The following is a 20,201-nucleotide window of genomic DNA, read 5'->3' as shown; positions in this document are numbered from 1 at the left end:
GCATGTGACCTGCCAACCTATATATAAGATGCTCGTACATGTCAAAACTCAAAGGCATGAAGAATATGCCTTCATCAAACCATTCCTTTTTCCTTGATGATTCTCTTTGCCATACCAAATAAACCGGACCAACTCCATAACATAACGTCACGTTTGGTGTCTGGAATCGAGGAGGGGGACTTCTATTAGGTGGATGTAGTTGCGTCTTGTGTCAATGATAGAATATCACATTTTAAATTCTTACTACACGACCTTATATTATTGACACAAGACGTCACAGTAACGGTGTATTCGTGCCATATAAGTTTTTCTTCTAGAATTTGGTTTAAATATAATTGCCTACTAGATTCAACCCAATTCTAGACATCAAACAAGACTTAGAGAATTGAATTTAAATTTTTCGGTCCCATTAAAGATGACCTAATTGATATTATTCATACGCATCTACCCTTTCTTGTATAACTATCACCATTATGCCAATTTAAGCTGAACTAGAAACTGGCCTGTAGCCCATCAGAAGCCCACTTTCTATTTGAAGAGGCCCAACTAGATCATTTGGAACTTGACCCGAATGAAGTTCAAACATACCCACAATACCATGCACTGCTAGCTAGGGTTCAAGAGTACTAGCTATACTATTCTAGGTAGTATACGGTATTAGTAACCAACTTACGTGTTATAATCTGATTACAAGCTTGTTTGAAAGTGCTTTTGAAATAATTGAAAGTGCTTTTGATAAAAATATTTTTAGACCCTATAATTAGTAAAGATGTAAGTAAATCCTGGAAAAGCATTTAAAGTGCTTCCTGGAAGAAGTACATAATTGGTGCTTCTTGCAGAAAACACTTTAAGTGATTTTGGAATCCAAATTTTTTTTCTCTAAAAGCGTTTTCAGTTATTTTAAAAACACATCCAAATGAGCTCTACGTAGTTTGGTTATATATTGTTGCAGTATTTTTGCAACGGATAATGCTTGGAGCCAAATTATTAAATCAAATTTGCAAACTAAATGATGTGTCACTAGTAAGAAACAAGTACGTTAATTGACACTTAATTAATAATCCAATCTTCTACAAACACATCATTTGATTTGCAAGTTTTTTTTGAAAATTTTGGTTTCCCTATAATTATCCTTTAGATATCAAAACTCATAACAATTTCAAAATCCTAATGTTCATTCATGTACACTGTAACACAACCAACGCACATTAGAGTATGCATTATAAATGACGAGTTTATTACACATATTTATAACTAATTTATGTGTTATAATTGAATAAATTTTGTTCAAATGTTCGTATACATGTACCATGGATTTGGCCCTTCCTCCGTCTCAAGGGATGCACTTTGGACCGGAAGTTCAAATCCTATCACACCACATTAGCCTCCACGTGTCCCTCAAACCTCTCTAAATCAAAGTGATTGATCTTATCAAAGGACAAGGATCCTCTCCGGATCCTCTTTGTCGAAATTTGATAATTAATCAATCGTGTCAGCTTATCGTATATCATGCGGTCAATTTTCATTAGGTATTATTTATATTCATTTTTAAATTAAAAATTTTAAATGATTTCTAACCGTACGATGTACGATGAACAGACACAATTGATCGATCATCCACATCCCCGCAAAGAGGATCCAGAGAGGATCCTATTCCCTTATCAAAAGGAAAAAGGTGCAGGGCTAGAGGCATATTTAGGGATAGCGACGGTTCGGTTTGGAGATAAAAATATTATATTCATTCTCATAATTCCAAAAATTAGCCATATTCATAACCGCAAATTAACCATTGGTTATTATCCATAACTATACCCATCGAATAACGAATTCCCCATCGGTTAACAATTATATCTATCTTTGTCAATATAAAAAACATATTCGTTCAATTGACGCATTATGATTTAGTAAATATTAATTTCGTCATTAAACGTTTGATATACTTGTGGAGTATAAAAATTAATGATAAATGTTGATGATGTTGGTTAATCTTTGAGATCTCCCATAAGTACCATTGAATTCTCATTGATTTTGATTAATATCAAAACTTTCGAACTTTCCCACAAAACGCAATCCACACAATGCAACTTTTGTATTCTCAAGGTAATGGACTCGGTGAATAATAAATATACATATACATATATATAATACTATTATATTATATACTATTCGGTTCGGATTCGGGGACGAATACGGATGGGTAACTCCTATAACCATATCCAAAACCATAACCGAATAATATTCATGTTTTTTTCCCATATCCAATATACCCCAATTTTCATACCCAAATCCAATCCATTCAAACAGTTATCCACAGATATCGGATTTAACGATTACAATTGACATCCTTAGGCATATTAGACATTCTAACCAACGAGAAAAACTTGTGCAAGATTTTGCTTGCCACTGGAATTTGCTGAGTGGCACTACAACCAATCAAAACTTGCCAAGTGGCAAGTCTTAAATATTATCTTTTATTATTTTTCTTTAATATTTAAAACTCTCATAATTTTATATCCTATTAATTGATATACACCATAACATTAATTTAAGATTTCATTTTTCCTCTGATCTCCTCTGTCTCCCCTTTTTCTTCCCAAATTTTCCCTGCCCGCTTCTTCCCCACTGTGCCTTTCCTTCCTTCACAAGAATAATGGGGAAAAAATTAAAGGAAAACTAATAAAAATGGCTTGAAAACTTTGAGTTTTAATGATAAGGACAAAATAAAGGGTAAAGTGAATAGTACCAGGATTGACTTTTTAGTGTAAAAATGTGATTTTCGTTAAAGTGAACAGTACCAAGTGCTTTTCGTTAAACTTCCCAAAAATTAAACTATCTTCTTCATCTTTAATGAAATGAAAATATGATACATACATACATATATATATATATATATATAGGAAATCTTTAAGGAAAGGGTTCCCCATTTTTTTATAAAAATGGGGATTAATTGTGGGGTCCACATTACATCGAACTTTAACGATCCGAACCGTCTATTTTTCAAGTTGCATCTCATAGATCATCCTTACAAAATATTAGCCAAATCGGAAATGTTTAAGACATCTAATTGGGTTCAAAGAAATGAACGAATACTTTGTTATATAAGAAACAATGAAATTTTATCTTGATAATTAAATAGGCAAATGGTTTCGGATTAAATTGAATTTTTGCAAGAATGATCTATGAATCGAGACTTACAAAATAGACGGTTCGGATCGTTGAAGTTCGATGTGAAGTGAGCTCCACATCTAATCCCCATTTTTTGAAAAAAATGGGGATCCCTTTGCATAAAGGGCCTGTATATATATATATATATATATATATATATAGGAATTGCTTAAGGGGAGGGATCCCCATTTTTTCAAAAAAATGGGGACACGCTCCCCACCGTTGGATTTGACTTAAATGAAATCATATGGTTGAGATTCTATGGCCTGTGTTTTAATCTCAACCACACAATTTCATTAAAGTCAATCTAACGGTGGGGAGCGTGTCCCCATTTTTTTTGAAAAAATGGGGCTCCCTCCCCTTAAGCTCCCTGTATATATATATATATATATATATATATATATATATATTCTAACACAGACTTGATGTTTAACAAAATTTGTCTGTTCCTTTTTTTCAATTTTTTTCCTCTTGTCATTCTCTCATTTTTCTTCCTTAGTTTTCTCTGCCGTGTGCAGTCTTCTTTCCCCTCTTTATTTCCTTTCTTCAAAAGAATATGGGGCAAAAACAAAGTCATTTTCTCCAACTACCATGAAATGAAAAGAGGAAAAAAAAAAGAAAATCCAAACACATACTTCTTTCCTTTTCTTTTTCTTTTGTTTTTTAATTTACAAAAGCTGTTTATTATTATTTTTCAAGTATGAGCACAATTTCATTGCCCAACAGCTCGTCCCTGTTTTATATATCTCTGAGTTGCAATTTGCGTATTTATGTTTCTCCTATAAAGGATTAGAATATTTTATAGCAAACTTTAAATACAATCTTGCAGACTCACTCCATACCATCGAGTTGATATTTCCACAATTTATTGGTTATCCTTCACTTTATTTTGGTGGATTATCCATTTTTAACATGATGGCATAAGTGGGAGAGAGAAGAAACTGAAGACTCCGACGGCAAAACATAAATGTACCATAGGGAAAACTTAGGAAGAAAAAAGGGGGGGGGGAAGAAAAAATATACATCATTGGATTGTAGTGTCACTCAGTAAATTCCAATGGCAATTAAAGCCCCACACAAATTTTTCTCCCAACTAACATCTCAAAACACTCCAATTCACAAAAAAAAAAAATAATAAATAAATAAATCCTACGGATATGAACTTAGTTAAATTAACTAAAACGATATGCTCAAATTTTCCTTTTATTTTTTTATTTTTAACACAATATTATCTACACAAAGGGAAAAATGGATAAACTTAGCTTCGCAATGGGTTATCAATAATGTACCACTAGACCATAGTATTAAGTGACAATGATATAAGTGATTTTTTAATTTATCTACCGTAAATTATTTTAGTCATTTCGCGAAAAATATGTGAACGTCATTTTTAAACTACCACATCAACTACTACATGACTACCATTTTAAGGGTATTTTTTTAAACCAACCCATGTACTTAACGAGTGAACGACATACTTTTCATGAAAAAACTAAAATATTTTACGTTAGACAAAGTTAATTAAGATTAAAATAATAGTTACGTCAATCTCATGAATCTTCCTGACTAAAAGCCCTTAAATTAATTTGATGTTGATTACTGTGCATAAAACAAGAAAACATAATCCATCTTTTTTTTTTTTTGAACAAAAAACATATCCATCTTGTATTAATATTAATCTCATTACCAATCCAACACTAGCTGAACCTAAGTTCGCCGTCAAACTGCCATTTCTCGTCGCAAAATTCATTGTTTTCTCGTCGGAGATATATCAATCTCTATCAAATTCTCTTCATCGTGATCGTGATCAAACCGAAAATCCAATTCGCCTCTCTTTGAATTGCTGTCCAGAGCAATCTCTATAAGCCCTTCTCTATCATCCTCCCACCGGAAACACATCGCATCCGGCGAGTCCCACGCTCCGGGTACCGAAAACCCACAATCCGACGAGCTATCCGAGTCCGACTCCGGGTAACACAGCGACAACGAAGGGTGCTTCTCGAGACTCAGAACTTGGTTTCCCTCCTTTCGATTTGAGTCCGGATCGTTTCCATTCGGATCCACCTCATCTTCTTCACCTTCGTACTCTTCATAAATGACCTCCAGTGGCGCCTTCACGTTCCACTCGACGAACAAGTCTTCGAAGCACGGCTTCGGGTCGAAACCCGCTTCACTTTCGGAGTCTGTTTCAGATTGGTAGTCTAAAAATCTTTGATCTTGGTCCTCTTCCAAACTTGGGATTTGTTCTTGGATTCCATTGCAGTTTCCCCTGTTTTCTTCGCTTTCGAGCAGAGAGCGACTGGTTTCCTTTTCTTTTAGCTCATCGCCTTCCGTTTCGATTCTCTGAACTGCGCCGAGGCGGAGAATCGAGAGGATGAGGAATCCGGTGATGATCAGGACCGGCGAAAAAATGATTTGGAGGAAATGGTTGGGGAAGTAGAGGAGGATCAGAGCGCAGAGAGCGACAATGCTGGAAAACAGAGGGCTTGAGGAAATTGAAGCACAAAAGGTGGTCATGGTTTCGGAAAGTAGTAAGTTTGGAATGGAAGTTTTGGAATTGGATTCCCAGACGATGTGACTCGCATTTTCTTCCATGAAAATAAGTGGTCTTTCTTTATCAAGAGAAAGCAAAAACAAATTCCATTGGAGGTGGAAGAAGATAAAAAAGACTGACGGAGGAGGAGGAGAGATGGATTGAGAGTGTCGGCTTTGGAAGAGGATTGGGTTGTGGGGTTTTAGAGTTTTAGATTTTTTTTTTTTTTACCTGGAATGTGTAACGCTAGAGAGACCAACTATTTAAATTAAATTTCGTAAATTATGTCGTGGTTGTTCATGATCGGATTTACTATTTAAGTGTTGATTAACATGTTTATTTTCTATTGGTGATACACCATATGGTTTGCGAATTTGATCTAAATAATTGGCCTATCTAGCATTACTGTTTGGGAAAGGAATGTGAATAGGAGGAAGTTAATGTTGAGAGTTTCATATATCATAGATAGAAGTCTTGCATTATGTCGATTTTAATTCACTACAAAGTTTGGATTCAAATGTTATGTTGGAGTAAAATATAACGTTTTTCTTTTCGAATACGTCAAAAAGCTAAAACATAATTTCAGTCGAAAGTGAAGCTCATGTCAACAACAAAAGATGATATTCAAGGTCATTCTAACATGTAAGTGGTACCTTGATATGCATTTACCACTTGTATTATAATACTTAGTATACCGAATCGTGTTTCTGGTACATTAAAAAATCTTTCCCATAGGAGATGAAGTGTCACTCTAACATGTAAGTGGTAGCTTGATATGCATTTACCAAGGTGACCTTTATCCCATAAAATCTAGGGTTAGCGATCAACCTTAAAAGATGTATATAATGATTTGCATTCATGAATTTAATATGTCACATTCACTTAATCAGTTCAGAAGGTCACCACCAATCATCCGATACATCAAAATAGTGCTTTTCCATTTTAACTATAATTGTATTTCCGTCGTATCACTTTTACATTACAAAATAATATGATGAATTTACTGATACAATAACAAGTGTCGTTATTTTATTCAACGCTGTATTCAAAGTTCATAAAATATCAATCATATCGTCTAAATACTAATGACGAGTAATGGGGATGTGATGTGCCTTGAAACTAATGACAGTGCTTTGAAAGATAGGAAACCGATTCAATGCCATCCTCAAGTTATGGCCAAATGGCATTGCATGTCGCTTTCTTGGCCTTAAAGTTTAAATCAAAGGGGGTGTTCGTTAGATGCCATAAAGGCTAAGCAACTTATATTGCACTGCTATGATTGGAAACCAAAGTACCATAAATTTCGTAAAGGAAACTATAATTGGTGTTTCAAAACAATCGTCCTGCTCTCTCTCCAACTGAAGAGTGCGGTAACTTTTTTCGCAATACGGAGTTAGTTAACAAACCGATCGCTCTACAAATGAGCTAAAGAGTGACCATGGACCTAAGAATGTTTGACTCGCGTTCTGAAATGTAGACTTATTTAACACCCGACCACTTAAACAATGTGCTAAAGAGTAACAACGGGCCTAAGAATCCCGACTCTCGTTCACATAAATATGTGAGAGTTAACACATTGCCAATGAGTGGAGATTGTGTAATAAATACAATTGGTTGGAAAACTTAAGGAAAAATAATTTTCAACTAATTGTATGGTAACACTTGGTTGACCGTGTTTCCGACATACTGAAAAAGACGTTAAAGTGGTATGGTAATGGGAATCCACTTTGGTTAGCATGCATGTGCAACTGCTGGTAAAGTAAAAGTGTACCTAAAATTTTTATAGTGCTGCAAAGGCTAATTGGAAAAGACAGAAGAGAGAATGGAGACTTCTTTTTTCGTGTTCTGCAATATCCAGGTTTGATTTGACCTGAAACTTGTCAACCACTAAATCCTAACTTGACTTGGAAGAAAATAATGCAGGCGTTGTGATTGGAAGCGAAACGACATTAAATATCAACCAATCAAGAGAGTTTTTAGTGTCCAGATATCTGACGGAATATCACGCTTGAAAAAAAAAAAACTTGGAATTAGTGTCATTATACAATTAAAAGAATACTTGGAAAAAAAAATTTCTCGAATTATATAATAACATGTGGTGTATCAATCTGCATTCTGAGCACACTGAAGAACCTCTCCAACCAAAGGATGCTCCGCTCTGATATTGTATGCATGTATGGGGGATTAATGGAGATACATGATATAATTGAGTGAAACAATATATGAGAGATGCTTATGTAGTTCACGCTTGAAAATTCAATGGTTCTTTTTTTACATTATAAACGATATTTTAAAGAAGATGAATATTTGAATTCGAAACACAGTCCACCACTTGCATTGAGTATTGCTTTGTTCTTGAGTTCTTTAACCCAAAGCAATAATTCTTTCTCTTAGTCATTCTGTGTGCTTCAAGATTGGAAACCCGATGCATTTCGAAATTTTACTTCGGAATTTCCAAGTAGCTTCCAATTTTTCAACACTTTTAAAAATTTTGGATTTTAGAATTTCAGGCGTTCCAAAGTCGAAAATTACCGGATCATAACAGGGTGAAATCAAAATTTCAATCCAATTTGCACACCTATCTAAATTCTAAACTCTAAACCAAGCTTTTGGATGCTTGTGTGTTCTTTTCAATATCGATCACTTCTAGCTAGCTCGATAGGAAAATGAAACGACATTGGAGCTGCTTCTGGTTGTGGCAGACAACGAATATAACACGACCAATTCAAAGGTTGAAATCCAAATGAAACGGGCCTCATCACATGGTTTGGGACCCTTCAATTTCAAGACCAAAACAACCTCATCAGCTTTTGGCGATTCTTATTAACCACGCCACTCACAAAAACTTTTTGGTTGTCACAAAGTGCTTTTAGCACTTCTGCAAGCAGTGCCGTGCACGACTTAATTTTACTTAAGCATCATTATGGTATCATAACGCGATTTTACGTTAATTGTTGATGAAAGAACCAAAATGCAGTCAGAGTCATATACAACCTTGAGTTGAAAATATACAACTACCTATCTCCCTCCCTCCCTCAAAATCTTATAAGCTATCATGCTTTGCAAGAAGCAGCAGTTCATGAAAGTATGAAACCCAATCTACCTTCTAGTTCTTCCTGTTTCGTGAATAGTCTGTCCGGAGGGGTAGCCTAAGGCGTCAAGATGATGACCGTCAAATCTTTATAGCAGTCAGTAGTAGTACCCCGGCCTAGGAGGGTAATGGCCTCCATGATATGGAGTGTTAACAGGAGGAAGATGTCCGTACTGAGGGCCAGGAGCTGGAGTTCCATATGGTAAGCCTGAATCACAGCCAATCACACAATGAGCATAGTATAAAGCATCTAAAGATACACGTAACGATAATTTACAATGAAGTTACCTCCATGTGCAGGTGGGGAAGGAATGGGAGGAAATGTGGGTGCTATTGGAGCCCAGGGAGCAGCACTTCTGGGATCTCCAGCACCACCAAGATGTCCGTAGGCATTGCCTGTGAAAGAAGTTGTTGCACTGCCTACTGGATAAGCTCCACTGGTACTACTACCGTAGGGGTTAGTGGGAGCACCTGGTCGTCCATAACTCTGGTAATGATCTGTACCTCGCCTAGGAACACCACTGTTACTGCCCGAGTAGCCAGAATAAGTTCCAGAAGGGTTAACAGCCCTTGGAGCAGGCGAAACAATAGGATATGGCTGCACCACAGTCATCCTAGGTGCAGGCGGAGGAATTGGCAGCACAAGACTTCGCCCATAATTTGGTGAGAACGTAGGAACAGAGCTTCCAACAGAATACGTATTAGAGTCAATGCTTGCGAGTGACCGCTTCATCTCATCCAAATATCTCTGTGACTCTTCTCTGTTGAGTTCTACAAACATAGCCTTACAGAAGAAAACAAGAATTAGCCACAACACAAATAGTACAATCAAAGTGTGCAGTTTGTCAGTAATTTACCTCGTCGAAGTACTCATCTGAACCACGCATATCCTTGCTGACAGGTAAAACAAAATTGGCTGCCAAAAATATAACACGCCTCTTAAATACAATAACATGATAAACATTAGAAGAACAAAGATGGTGGAGGATCCATTACCTAACATATTATTTACTGCTTCAGCAGGGAGCTCCTTTCCCATTTCTTCCATTCTTTTCTCGGAACGAACACTCAGCACTTCGGGGCTTGGGAACACCACAACAGCAATCTGGAATAGAAAATTAAAACACAAAATTACCCATATGGTTAAGTAAGCTGAATACAAATCTTTCCATATAAATTTACATGGACACGTAGCTTACCTTCCGGAAGAAAGCAAATGGCTTAAGTTTACGTTTACGAGCACTCTTGTATACATTTGTCTGATCAATTATGTAATTGCGAGGTGTGGTGGCTGCTCTGGATAAAAGGACGTTAAAAATATCCGTTGCTCGATTCATCAGGAAATGAAATCGTTCCCCATAATTGCTCTCGCGCAAAAGCCCTGGCACCTGAACACAGTTTCACACTCTGCAATTAAATACTGGTCGATAAAACAAACACCGCTAGAAGCTCTCTAGTGAGTGCACTAGAATGGCGAAAACAAAATAAAACAAGAACATTAAACAATCGCACTCACCTTCATTTGATCGAGAATTAAATTTGTTCCAAGCACAATATAACGCTTCTCAGGATGCTGTTTCGCCCATTTCTCTGCCCAAGTAGTCTTTCCAGATGCAGGCAAACCCACCATCATAACCACTTCACAAGCCCTCGGGTTTGAAAAAGCAGGTCCCATCACTGCATTTCCATCGTCAAGTGCACATGCCCAAGGTTTAAAACCCTCTTCAGCAACAAGTCCATCTTCAACATTGAACTGCAGCTCCACCACCACATTTTTCAACAAAACGTGAGGGAAAAACCCCGACTCCCATTCCATCTTCCCCGCAGCAGTATCCACCCCTGAAACGCCCAAAACCTTAACCTCGAAAAACGTTGCTCGACCCAACCATTTCCCATTCTTATAGAACCCAATGGAAGCAAGAGATTTATCCTCGAGATCGACAGCACACACTATGGTATCGCCAAGACCAAACTTCTCACCATAATCCGAAAACTTGCTATGATACGAGAATTTTCCAGTGCCCCCATACCCAAAGCCGAAGGCTGTTTCCCCAAGGCTCCCAACCGCATCATCCCCTCTCGAAATTCCGAGTCGGCATAGATGCTGCTGATCAAGCTTAGTATCCTCCATGTCCACCGACTGATAAGACACGATCTTGCAGCCGAAACAGTACTTCCCTCCATTAATCCCCACATTCGCTCGAGCTCCGGACCAGCAATAAGCAAAGCCCTGATCGCAAAGTGCATATCCTCGACGCTCATTGCCCTCGATTACAAAATCTTACCACAAAAAAAAAAGAAAAAAAAAACCAATTCAATTCATCAATCGCAGCAATTAAATTTTTAGGTTTAGGGTAACGACAGAGGAAAATTCAAATTCAAAATACCTAGGGCACAGTCGGCGCGATTGAGCGCTACACGCTGCTTCCGGTTTAGGGGTTCTGAAGACGAGTTGCAGGACGAAACGTTATCGCCGGCGACCCTGGCCTTCTTCAGGGCCTCCTGGGGTTGGTCTTCACTGGGAGGAGCTTCGCGTTTCGCTGAGGCCATTAGAGAGAGTACAGAAAAGAAACGGTACGGATATATAATATGAGAGAGATAAAACGCGCGAAACGAAGATGGTTATGTATGATTTTTGGCTAATTCCCGTTGTATTTATAGGTGTCAGAATTTGTAATGGCGGTGGAAATTTGCTGGGCCTAAGATTTCAATCCGACTTTAAATTTTGGGCTTTGTAAAATGGGCTGCATATATGGGTCTTCCATTTGCATTTGTATCACGGACTTCTTTCGTTTTTTTTAATTAGTTTTTTTTTTCTTGGTTCGATATTTCTTTTTAGGTGATAATGGTAAAGGATATTATCACTACAAGAATTTCGAAGTTTAAATTTTTTTTTCCCTCCCTTCCTCCCTGCTCATTAATATTAGGAAAATTTTATTTAAACCCATGTAACCTCTTTTTACACTTAATTTAAATTTTAAATGTTAATTGTCTGTTTTATCATCTTGCATAATTACCATCAAGTACAAGATGAAATTAATAATAAAACTACAACTTATCAATAAACCCACACACTATAATTAAACGTTACCATCACTCCTTATTTATTCTACGTTCATCCCAACTAAAACTCTAATAACTCTTATAGAGAAAAACAAGTTTTTTATTATTGATGGCTAAAACCCGCAAGGATGGAGGAGCTGGATGAACCAACATCTCACTCTCAACCCATTCAAATTAAATAAACAACATATAAAGTATAAGCAAAAGCCTTGAAGATGTACCTAAGTTACGGGCCACATCTTCTATGTCAATGGCTCAACAACCTTCTATAATCATGGTCAGTTGGTGTGCCCTGAACTCAAATCTTCAAGGAGTCCCCTCAAAATAGAAGGATCTGCATGAAAACTAGGAGAGACTTTATAGTCAACACGAATCAAAGTTCAACACTACTTAGTTTGAAATTTTGTTTTATACATGGGTGTAAAGAGAAATTAACATTTTGAATTGGGTATGGAAGGGTATTTTAGGTAATAATTTTAGGTTTAAGGAGAGATTAATTCTTTAATTAAAAATAATATGAGTGTAAAGAGTAAGTTAGGTGTAGAAAAAAAGTTACATAGGTTCTAATAAAATTTCCCTTACTATTGTACTTTTATTCCTTTAACTATATAAACAAAATAAATGTTTGTATAGACTCCATGGAGCAACTACATAAGGATTGACCCGAATTTGTCTACAATCAACCCAACTTAAAACCCAATTAGCCGGTTAGAGTTGAGTCAAAACCATCCTTACTCTATTTGCCATCAACCTGATCATTTATTGAGTCGATTTAGATGGACGCCGTACCCACTCATGTAAACCCAAACACCTGATTTATAGCCCAAAATTGCTTAGAACATTATTGATCAAATTCATACTTTAAAGCTACATTTAAATTTGAGATGAGAATTTAATAACAAAGTGACAAAGTTGAATAACAGAGCGACACCGTTTAATTTAACCTCACTTGCTCAACTTAAATTTTCTTACAACGCACTAAATTATTTTAATGTCCTATTCAATCAAGTCTACCTTTCGAGACTTTAACATACAGTATTACTGTGTGACTCTGTTAGCACGTCATTGCACACGTTGAAGCTTCCCTTCTTCTTTTGCCCGTATTCGGATGCTTTGCTTTTGAAACAAAATATTTATCGGAAAGCGTTACGAAGACATTCGAACCAAACCAGCCTTACTTTCATTGGAAGAATGATTTAATTAGAACAGCTAAAATTTAGGCAATGTCCACTTACACTCCGTACAGCCGATATAATAAATTCCCAGTTCCCACCAATTGCTCTAAATAACATCCGTCCATTGATGATGTGACAATTCCCAAAATTTGATTATACCGTCGTCATCAAATTCATACTTTAATAGTTACGTTCAATCTGACGGTAAAAAATTAAAATAAATATGAAAAACGTAAATAAGTTTATGTTTTCCATACTCCAGTTACAGTTACTATTGAAAAAAGTTGAAATTCTATTATAAAACTCATATAAGGTTCATTCTTCTATCAACGTAGGACTTATTTTCAATATGCAAAACAAATTTTCGAGTCTAATACTTAGACAACACAATAGAATAACGTGAAGCATATGTGTCCGTTTGGCTTCACATGCTCTGATACTACGAAGAAAGTTGAAATTACACGATAAAACCAACATTTATGAAATAAGAAAGAAGAATTACATGAAAACATTATTTCATTTCATAAAAAACACAAATGTTATACACATTCTACATTCGTGATCCGAGTGGAAGGGCACAAGATTAGCCCTTAACAAACAACTTGTGAATAGTGGAATCTCTCTCTCTCTCCCCAAAACATGTACAAAAAGAGATGAACAAGCAAGTTTATGGTCTTCAATGATGGCTTTGAAGAAACTGCTTGCGACAATATATTTCTCTGTTATGCACATACTCTGCGCTTTCGATCCTTACCTAATCGACGAAAACTATGAAATCACAAGTATGAGTTTGTATTTACAGTACCCACATTGCATATTTGCAGACTCACTCATCGTCTTCCTCCATGAACAGCCCCTTTCGAGCCCCCTGCTCCTCCTCCTCGTCGTCCCACGAGGCAAACAAGTTCACAGACAACCCAGCAAGCTTCTTCTCGTTAGGCAACTTCCTGTGCATCTGCCTCCACTGTTTCGGAGCATTCGGAGCTTCAATCTCATCCAGGCAGCTGTTGCAATCTGAGAAATCGATAGCGGTTCGGAAAGCAGGGGTTTTCGAAGGCGTGCTGTAAGCGAAATGCCACTGCTTAGCAATCAGAGTCTGCAATCGCACAGTAGGAAAGATCAAAATCAATGCCAGTTGCTAAAACAAATAAAAATCAATTACTAAGTTAATTGAACTGATTAAACTCACCACTTCTCTAATTGCTTTCGATACGTGGAAAAGCTGCTTCAAATCATCGTGATCGACTCCACACACAATCTTCAACTGCAACGCACAAAAATAGTAATATGATTAGCAACGAATTAAATCGAAATCGATTCTGCATTGATTTTTCAATCGAAAAAATTGAGAATTTGGGGCTAACCAGAATCTCCTGAGGCAAAGCTTCTAGAGCGGAGGAGGCGGCAGTTTCCGACTCCCAAACCATCTCCCCACTCCGCTGCTTCTTCAATGGAGTCATGGGATACAAATCAGCCGGCGAATCCTCCTCGCCATTGTTAGAAATCCCAATCCTCTTCCTCCCCAAAGCTCGCGTGTACTTCACAAACCCTAACTCCATCGTCCCCTCCGCCTCCGCCGTCACTCCGCCGGCGCCGCGCTTGGATATCAAGCAACTCCTGCACTTCTTTCCCAACGCCATTTTCTCCAACCAATCAGTAATCTCAAAATCCCAAACTCCAAAAACAAAAGTCTTATCAAACCCTAGATTCGAGCCTTGTTCACAGTATCTCTTTCTCTCTCTAGACTTTCTCTCTCCTCTGTGTGTTTTTGCTGCGGAATGGAAACAGAACAATCGATTTTTCCACCAGTAGCAGGAGGCTTTTGGATTTTATACAGGGGGCGAAAAGATTATATTTTTATTATTTTTTGAAAAAAGCGAAAACTGGTAAATTCTACGCGGTTCGCGGAATCGACTCGAACTTTCTGTGAACAATATATCGGGTTCCTGTAATTTATCCTTTCGGGCAGTTAAAAAAAATTGAAAAAAAAGGAGGGTAAGCAGAACTAGCCGTTGAGCGGACACGCGGCGGACGGAGAGCGCAGGTAGGAAGCTGCATGGGTGCCGCCGTGGGTGATGACATGGCGATATGGTCGGTCCGAGTCGGCTGCGTCGGTAGCTTTCTTAGCACGTTGGGTTGGGGTTAAAATAAAGTGACAGTCTCATCTGGTGGTGGAGTTTTCTTGACTCGTTTATGTCGTGACACGTGTATGTACGATATCGATGGACGGTGAGGATTTTATGTTTTTCTAATATATGACTGGTGGTGGGCCTCGTTTGACTGAAGATTGTGGATTGGTTGGTTGACGGCTGTTGCATTAGCAGCAGCAACAAGTACACGTCAAAACCGTGAACGCGTCAAATACGAAAAGTATGTTTGGTTAGTGGTTGCAACTTGCAAGAAGTTCATACTTATCGCTTGACTTAAGGTTTTGTCTTTAACCCAATATTTTCCTTTACGAACATTCGTCGATGGTGTCGCTTGATCGCGTTATCGTTTAGACCCCGGCAAATGGATTGCATTTGTCATGCTTTTATCGAACTCTTCGTGTTATACTCGTTATTTTAATTGATCGTGTCTTGTTAAAATCGTTACTTTATTTATAGATGGCTCGATCACGACTTGATGTGTTAGTGGGTTGTGTTGCTTCGTGTCAGGTTAACTGGTCATGCAAGAAATTGTTAAACATGATGGCTAGATGTGGCAAACGATATCTTATTGGTTCTTAACGAATGATATGATATCGATCCGACTCGTGAATTGGTAAATTAGAAACCTGCTATTTTTATGTCGTTTCGTATCGAGTTAATGACTCGTTTAGATCAAAAGAAATGCATACGAAGTTAGAAATCCGTAGTTTTTAAATCGCTATAATTGTGTCACGAGGAGTGTTTGAGTTAGAAGTAACTAGCAAGATTTGAGGAGGCCAAAAAAGTCGGGAGATAGCAAACCATGTCATTTTCCGTCGAAGACGAAAATGCCACAAGGGAATAACAATTAGTCTGCTTACATTTGGTAAATTTGAGAATCAGAAACTAGATTTGAGGCCGTTGTTACACTGAGTTATCATGGGATAGCTTAATAGTTAGGGACGAATTTCATACCCGTATTCCATAATGTACGTTCTAGTTTGATTTCTGATGCTCGTGAATCATATGATGATAGCCAAGAGGTATTAAAATGTCTGTAAGAAAATTATCGTAGCTAAGTCACCAGCTCGTTCTTTTTTTTTTTTTTTTTAAAAGCTTATTTTTTGAAACACCCACTGAAACTCACTTCGATCTCACTTTTCCTCTGAAAGTTGAAGACGAAAAAAAAAATGAGGATTTGTAAAACTCGTCGTTTCCCGTATACCATAAAAATTGAGCTCAAATATTTGGGTTGTACTTTTACAAGTCGATGCATGAAGTCATTTCCTATTTGACTGATCTTGTTCACAACCTTCTAATTCAATTAATGTACAACAATTAGGCAAATGATGCACACATCTCCATCGATCTTTACATAACGAAGGCTCGCCATGGCTGTTTGTCTAGGGATGCTGGTCAAGGTTGTGGCTGTTATAATCATCACCGTCCATTGCACCATCATTCTCCACCATTGAAGCAACAGAGAAACTCCACACAGAAGCACAGTTTTCGTCACCTGCATATCACGGGACAATTAACCTTCTATTAGTACAGTGAATCACTGACCCTTTCTTATGTTATCCAGAGAAAATTACGCATGCAGCTCAGATAAACCGGCTTAGGAGCTAATGACAAACTTCATTCTTTTAACAAGTGATATCATGTAGCTTCATGCAATCTAAAGTGCCTGAGAAGACTGGGGGACATAACACCACGACAAGTTCAACAGAACAAGGACAAGATGCAGATTGGGAAAAAAAGAGTGGAGAAAATGACACGAACAGAAACAAACATGATTTATGTAGGAGACTAAAATTGGAAGGATATACAATGTGATTTGTCAGAAGTATCTCCGAAAGGCATTAGGGTTATAGGAGGTACCACTCAGATGCAATTTGTCATTGCCACCATCAGGATCAACAAATCTTCGATGCCCTGAAGAAGTGGTAGCCATTGGCAGAAAGGGATGAAAGGAGATTCCATTAACAGTATCTGTGTGGTGTATAGAACAGAAGAATGAGTCAGCAAAAGAAGAGACTAAGGTTTATTGCAGTAGCACTTTAACAATTTTCATAGGATATGAAATGAATTACCCAATGCCGCTTGGAAGCCTGATACCCATTGTCCAGTTTGCAGATCATAGATATGCACAACACCGTCCTAAAACACATATGCACGACTAAAAAAGTTGTTTCATTACATCCGAAATGGGGTTTGGAGTTTTGACTTGGTTTATGGCATCATATTTGGACACTGAAACATAATTCAAAGGTAAGACGGTACCTGACCACCTGTACAAAGATGGCGTCCAAGTGGCTCAATATCAAACAAAATCCGTTGGTTGGTATCTTCCGATGACCTATATAACCTGATTCCAGGGGCAAATAAAGTAACATGAGCAGAAGAGACCTCCAATGTACAAAAAACTAGATATCTTTCTAAACTAAACTACTAAAGAAGGAAAGAAAAAATATCTTACTTGTACACGACATCAACTGCTTTGCGTATATCCCAGCATAATATATAAGGATCCTTCAAGTAATTTATGGAAGCCAAAGTCAATCACATTTAGAATCGAATGCAAGAGCACAAATGCTAATATATTATATATAATACGTTAATAAATTTCCATGTGAAGAATAAGTCACACTATAAACTGACAGGTTTTTACAGAGAACTGGTTTACCGTATATCCATTAAATAACGGAGAGACAGAAAAAATTAAAACATTTTGAGAAAACATTAAAACAAAAAATGATGGAGCATGTAAAAGCATTTACCTTTCGGTCTCCAGTATATAAATAATTTCCATCTTTTGAAAAGTGGACCTGAAAGCAAAAGCTTCGGTTCATCTGTTGAAGTTATGATCAAAGTGAAATGCACAATAAGGAATGATGACTTACATGTGTAATCCCACCTTCATGACCATGCAATACATACAAGGGTTCCATATTATCTTCTCTATATATTGCAGCAGTTTTGCTGTAAGAACCTATAGCAAGCATTCCACTATGGGTTGGACAAAAAGACATTGCGGACATTATACCTGTCCATAATAAAAACGTTGAGAAATGTGCACTTGCACATCTTCTTAATTTATCATCAGAATTTAGAGATAAATTGATAACATGTACCCGTTTGGCCTTCTTTGTTTCCTTGAAGTGTCGAATATTGTTCAAAATCCCTACCAGGGTTATGTAAATCAAACACCCGAACGGATTTGTTGTATCCAGCAAAAATCCTACAAAACAATTGAAGTCACATATAAACGAAGTAGAAAACATGCAATTGAATTATATAACCTTTGAAAAGGAAAGGAAAAGAATATTGCTTACTTTGTTCCAGTAGGATTAAAGGCAATTGAAAAAGCAGCCGTGATTTCATCCACAGCATCATAAGCACGATAAGTGCAACGTAGCTGCAATTTCAGCCCAATACCAATGGTGTAATAAGATATACAAACATTAAACCAAAAAATACATAGAAGAGCTGTGTACACATGGGAAAAGAGTGATCTAGATTTGTAATAATGAGCCAGCACCTGTCCAGAAGAAGCATCCCAAAGATGAATGGGATGGTCACGAGATGTAGTTGCAAAAACACAGGTAACCGGGTCTGCAACGTCGTAGAAAATTCCAAATCAAGCTTTAGCTTACAGAATCATATCAGCCACTCTAAAGTAAATATCCTGAATATCAAGTTCAGGTTCTCATCGTCACAATAAAGAATAAACTTAACAAATTGTCCCCCCTTAGAAGAGTTACAAAAGTACCTGAAGCAGACATGTATGGGTACCAACAGAAGTCGTATACAGACTCTCCCTCGTTCACAACAAGGTTTGCAGCATACGAATCTGCAGCTTAAGAGTACAAACATAAAATGTCTAAAAAGATGATTACACTTACATGCAAATACAAAACCAATCAAACATAGCTCGTCCCCGAAAATTTTCATTCAAACAATACCAACCATAAACTTTCAGGTAACAAGTCTTCTATTGGCAGATTGGCATACAATAAACTCCAAAGCAAATATATTTCGGGGCAAGAACTTACCTTCATCAGCAGCTACAGAACACCCATGATCATTCTCACTCCCATAATCTGGTCTGATAAAAACGAAACAAGAGTAGAGTTAGCGAACACCACCGTCAGCGATTTTCGAAAAGGTTGGTTTTTGAACTGCATTTTGAGTTCTGAAAGTCAGAAACAAAATCCCCAAATTGTAACCCAAATCAAACGGCAATGCTCTACTCAAAATCCATACAAAAATAAGACAAAAGCCGTCAATCAATGAGAACTTACAATGCGAAAACCCGAAGCGTGTTGTCCTCGGAACTGGTAAGAAAGCACGACCCATCCGGCGACCTACGCCGGAAACAAAAAATCAAACCCCAAACAAAAAGACAACAAATTTATGAAAAAAAAAATCATGGGAAAGTAAGGCGGATGCAAAAGGAATTACCATGTGACGCCCTTGAGAAAGTTGTTGGGAATTGGGGAAGTTCGGAACTGGTGGCGGAAGTGGAAGGCTCTGTGCGGATGAACATCGAACCGAATCGCCGGCCAAGAGTAGCCGTCTTGCTGTTGCTGGGTTGGGGGTTCTGTAATTTCTGCGTCTGGGGAAGGCGAATTGGGTTGGTGCTGCTGCCGCTCTTCTTCTTCGGCCATCGTTCAAGCTCTTGAGGCTTGGTGATCAGCTATGAGTGAGAGCTTGCTGGGTTTGGGTATTACCGCCAAAAATAGGGAATGCTGCTTCAGTTTTTTTTTTTTTAGCACATCCTGATACGAATTCGTCTATATTCGAATATACTACATTTCACTTATAAGTAAAAAAAAAATAACATTAGATCATAGTAGCAATGCTCCTTCGATTTTAAGCAACGGAATTTACCTTAAATTCTTTCTCATTTTTATGGGCCAAAGTGTAATATTATATACTCTTTATCTATTTTGAGCAACTTTCCACTTCGATGTATATAACGTTAATTGTCTGTGTATATAAAATGATTGTTTACGTTTAATAACTTTTTCGTCCGTTTCTAC

General features: G+C 37.4%; 4 protein-coding genes across 5 annotated transcripts; all 4 read right to left on the bottom strand.

Annotated features, from left to right (window-relative positions):
• Positions 1 to 4,741: 4,741 nt before the first annotated feature.
• Positions 4,742 to 5,930, bottom strand: LOC126620717 (uncharacterized). Its single transcript, XM_050288982.1, has one exon. The coding sequence runs from the start codon at positions 5,758 to 5,760 to the stop codon at positions 4,912 to 4,914; it is 849 nt and encodes a 282-aa protein (XP_050144939.1). The 5' UTR covers positions 5,761 to 5,930; the 3' UTR covers positions 4,742 to 4,911.
• A 2,549-nt stretch (positions 5,931 to 8,479) lies between these two features.
• LOC126620948 (uncharacterized) lies at positions 8,480 to 11,591 on the bottom strand. The gene is made up of 7 exons (XM_050289281.1): positions 11,177 to 11,591; positions 10,306 to 11,069; positions 9,989 to 10,177; positions 9,786 to 9,894; positions 9,647 to 9,705; positions 9,078 to 9,573; positions 8,480 to 8,997 (listed from the first exon to the last, which is right to left on the bottom strand). Exons 1-7 carry the CDS (start codon positions 11,337 to 11,339, stop codon positions 8,888 to 8,890), a joined length of 1,890 nt encoding a protein of 629 aa, XP_050145238.1. The 5' UTR covers positions 11,340 to 11,591; the 3' UTR covers positions 8,480 to 8,887.
• A 1,934-nt stretch (positions 11,592 to 13,525) lies between these two features.
• On the bottom strand, positions 13,526 to 14,846 carry LOC126624648 (F-box protein At1g61340-like). Its single transcript, XM_050293730.1, has 3 exons — positions 14,392 to 14,846; positions 14,217 to 14,291; positions 13,526 to 14,123 (listed from the first exon to the last, which is right to left on the bottom strand). The coding sequence occupies exons 1-3, from the start codon at positions 14,665 to 14,667 to the stop codon at positions 13,854 to 13,856; spliced, it is 621 nt and encodes a 206-aa protein (XP_050149687.1). The 5' UTR covers positions 14,668 to 14,846; the 3' UTR covers positions 13,526 to 13,853.
• A 1,507-nt stretch (positions 14,847 to 16,353) lies between these two features.
• LOC126620737 (uncharacterized) lies at positions 16,354 to 19,946 on the bottom strand. 2 transcript variants are annotated; one of them, XM_050289008.1, is made up of 14 exons: positions 19,621 to 19,946; positions 19,461 to 19,523; positions 19,212 to 19,264; positions 18,929 to 19,015; positions 18,698 to 18,771; positions 18,492 to 18,574; positions 18,291 to 18,397; positions 18,060 to 18,202; positions 17,937 to 17,984; positions 17,636 to 17,688; positions 17,440 to 17,524; positions 17,250 to 17,316; positions 17,038 to 17,148; positions 16,354 to 16,672 (listed from the first exon to the last, which is right to left on the bottom strand). In XM_050289008.1, exons 1-14 carry the CDS (start codon positions 19,824 to 19,826, stop codon positions 16,560 to 16,562), a joined length of 1,293 nt encoding a protein of 430 aa, XP_050144965.1. In that variant the 5' UTR covers positions 19,827 to 19,946; the 3' UTR covers positions 16,354 to 16,559. The 2 variants fall into 2 exon arrangements, with proteins under 2 accessions (XP_050144965.1, XP_050144966.1); XM_050289009.1 differs by having other exon boundaries at positions 18,929 to 19,009.
• Between the last annotated feature and the right edge of the window lie 255 nt (positions 19,947 to 20,201).

The sequence above is a fragment of the Malus sylvestris genome, chromosome 5 (genome assembly GCF_916048215.2).
Source record: "Malus sylvestris chromosome 5, drMalSylv7.2, whole genome shotgun sequence".
Classification (NCBI taxonomy): domain Eukaryota; kingdom Viridiplantae; phylum Streptophyta; class Magnoliopsida; order Rosales; family Rosaceae; genus Malus; species Malus sylvestris.
This window is presented reverse-complemented; position numbering and strand designations above follow the sequence as displayed.

What these genes read in the sequence shown, in the direction of transcription:
- LOC126620737 (XM_050289008.1), bottom strand. Translation starts at nt 19,826, where the DNA reads ATGGCCGAAGAAGAAGAGCGGCAGCAGCACCAACCCAATTCGCCTTCC. An exon ending in ACGCTTCGGGTTTTCGCATT is followed by an intron (nt 19,265 to 19,460) that starts GTAAGTTCTCAT and finishes CGTTTTTATCAG; the next exon opens with ACCAGATTATGGGAGTGAGA. An exon ending in TTCTGTAGCTGCTGATGAAG is followed by an intron (nt 19,016 to 19,211) that starts GTAAGTTCTTGC and finishes TGTACTCTTAAG; the next exon opens with CTGCAGATTCGTATGCTGCA.
- LOC126620948 (XM_050289281.1), bottom strand. Translation starts at nt 11,339, where the DNA reads ATGGCCTCAGCGAAACGCGAAGCTCCTCCCAGTGAAGACCAACCCCAG. An exon ending in CATTTGCTTTCTTCCGGAAG is followed by an intron (nt 9,895 to 9,988) that starts GTAAGCTACGTG and finishes TTTCTATTCCAG; the next exon opens with ATTGCTGTTGTGGTGTTCCC. An exon ending in AGCAGTAAATAATATGTTAG is followed by an intron (nt 9,706 to 9,785) that starts GTAATGGATCCT and finishes TATTTTTGGCAG; the next exon opens with CCAATTTTGTTTTACCTGTC.
- LOC126620717 (XM_050288982.1), bottom strand. Translation starts at nt 5,760, where the DNA reads ATGGAAGAAAATGCGAGTCACATCGTCTGGGAATCCAATTCCAAAACT.
- LOC126624648 (XM_050293730.1), bottom strand. Translation starts at nt 14,667, where the DNA reads ATGGCGTTGGGAAAGAAGTGCAGGAGTTGCTTGATATCCAAGCGCGGC. An exon ending in CTTTGCCTCAGGAGATTCTG is followed by an intron (nt 14,292 to 14,391) that starts GTTAGCCCCAAA and finishes TGTGCGTTGCAG; the next exon opens with TTGAAGATTGTGTGTGGAGT. An exon ending in CGAAAGCAATTAGAGAAGTG is followed by an intron (nt 14,124 to 14,216) that starts GTGAGTTTAATC and finishes GTGCGATTGCAG; the next exon opens with ACTCTGATTGCTAAGCAGTG.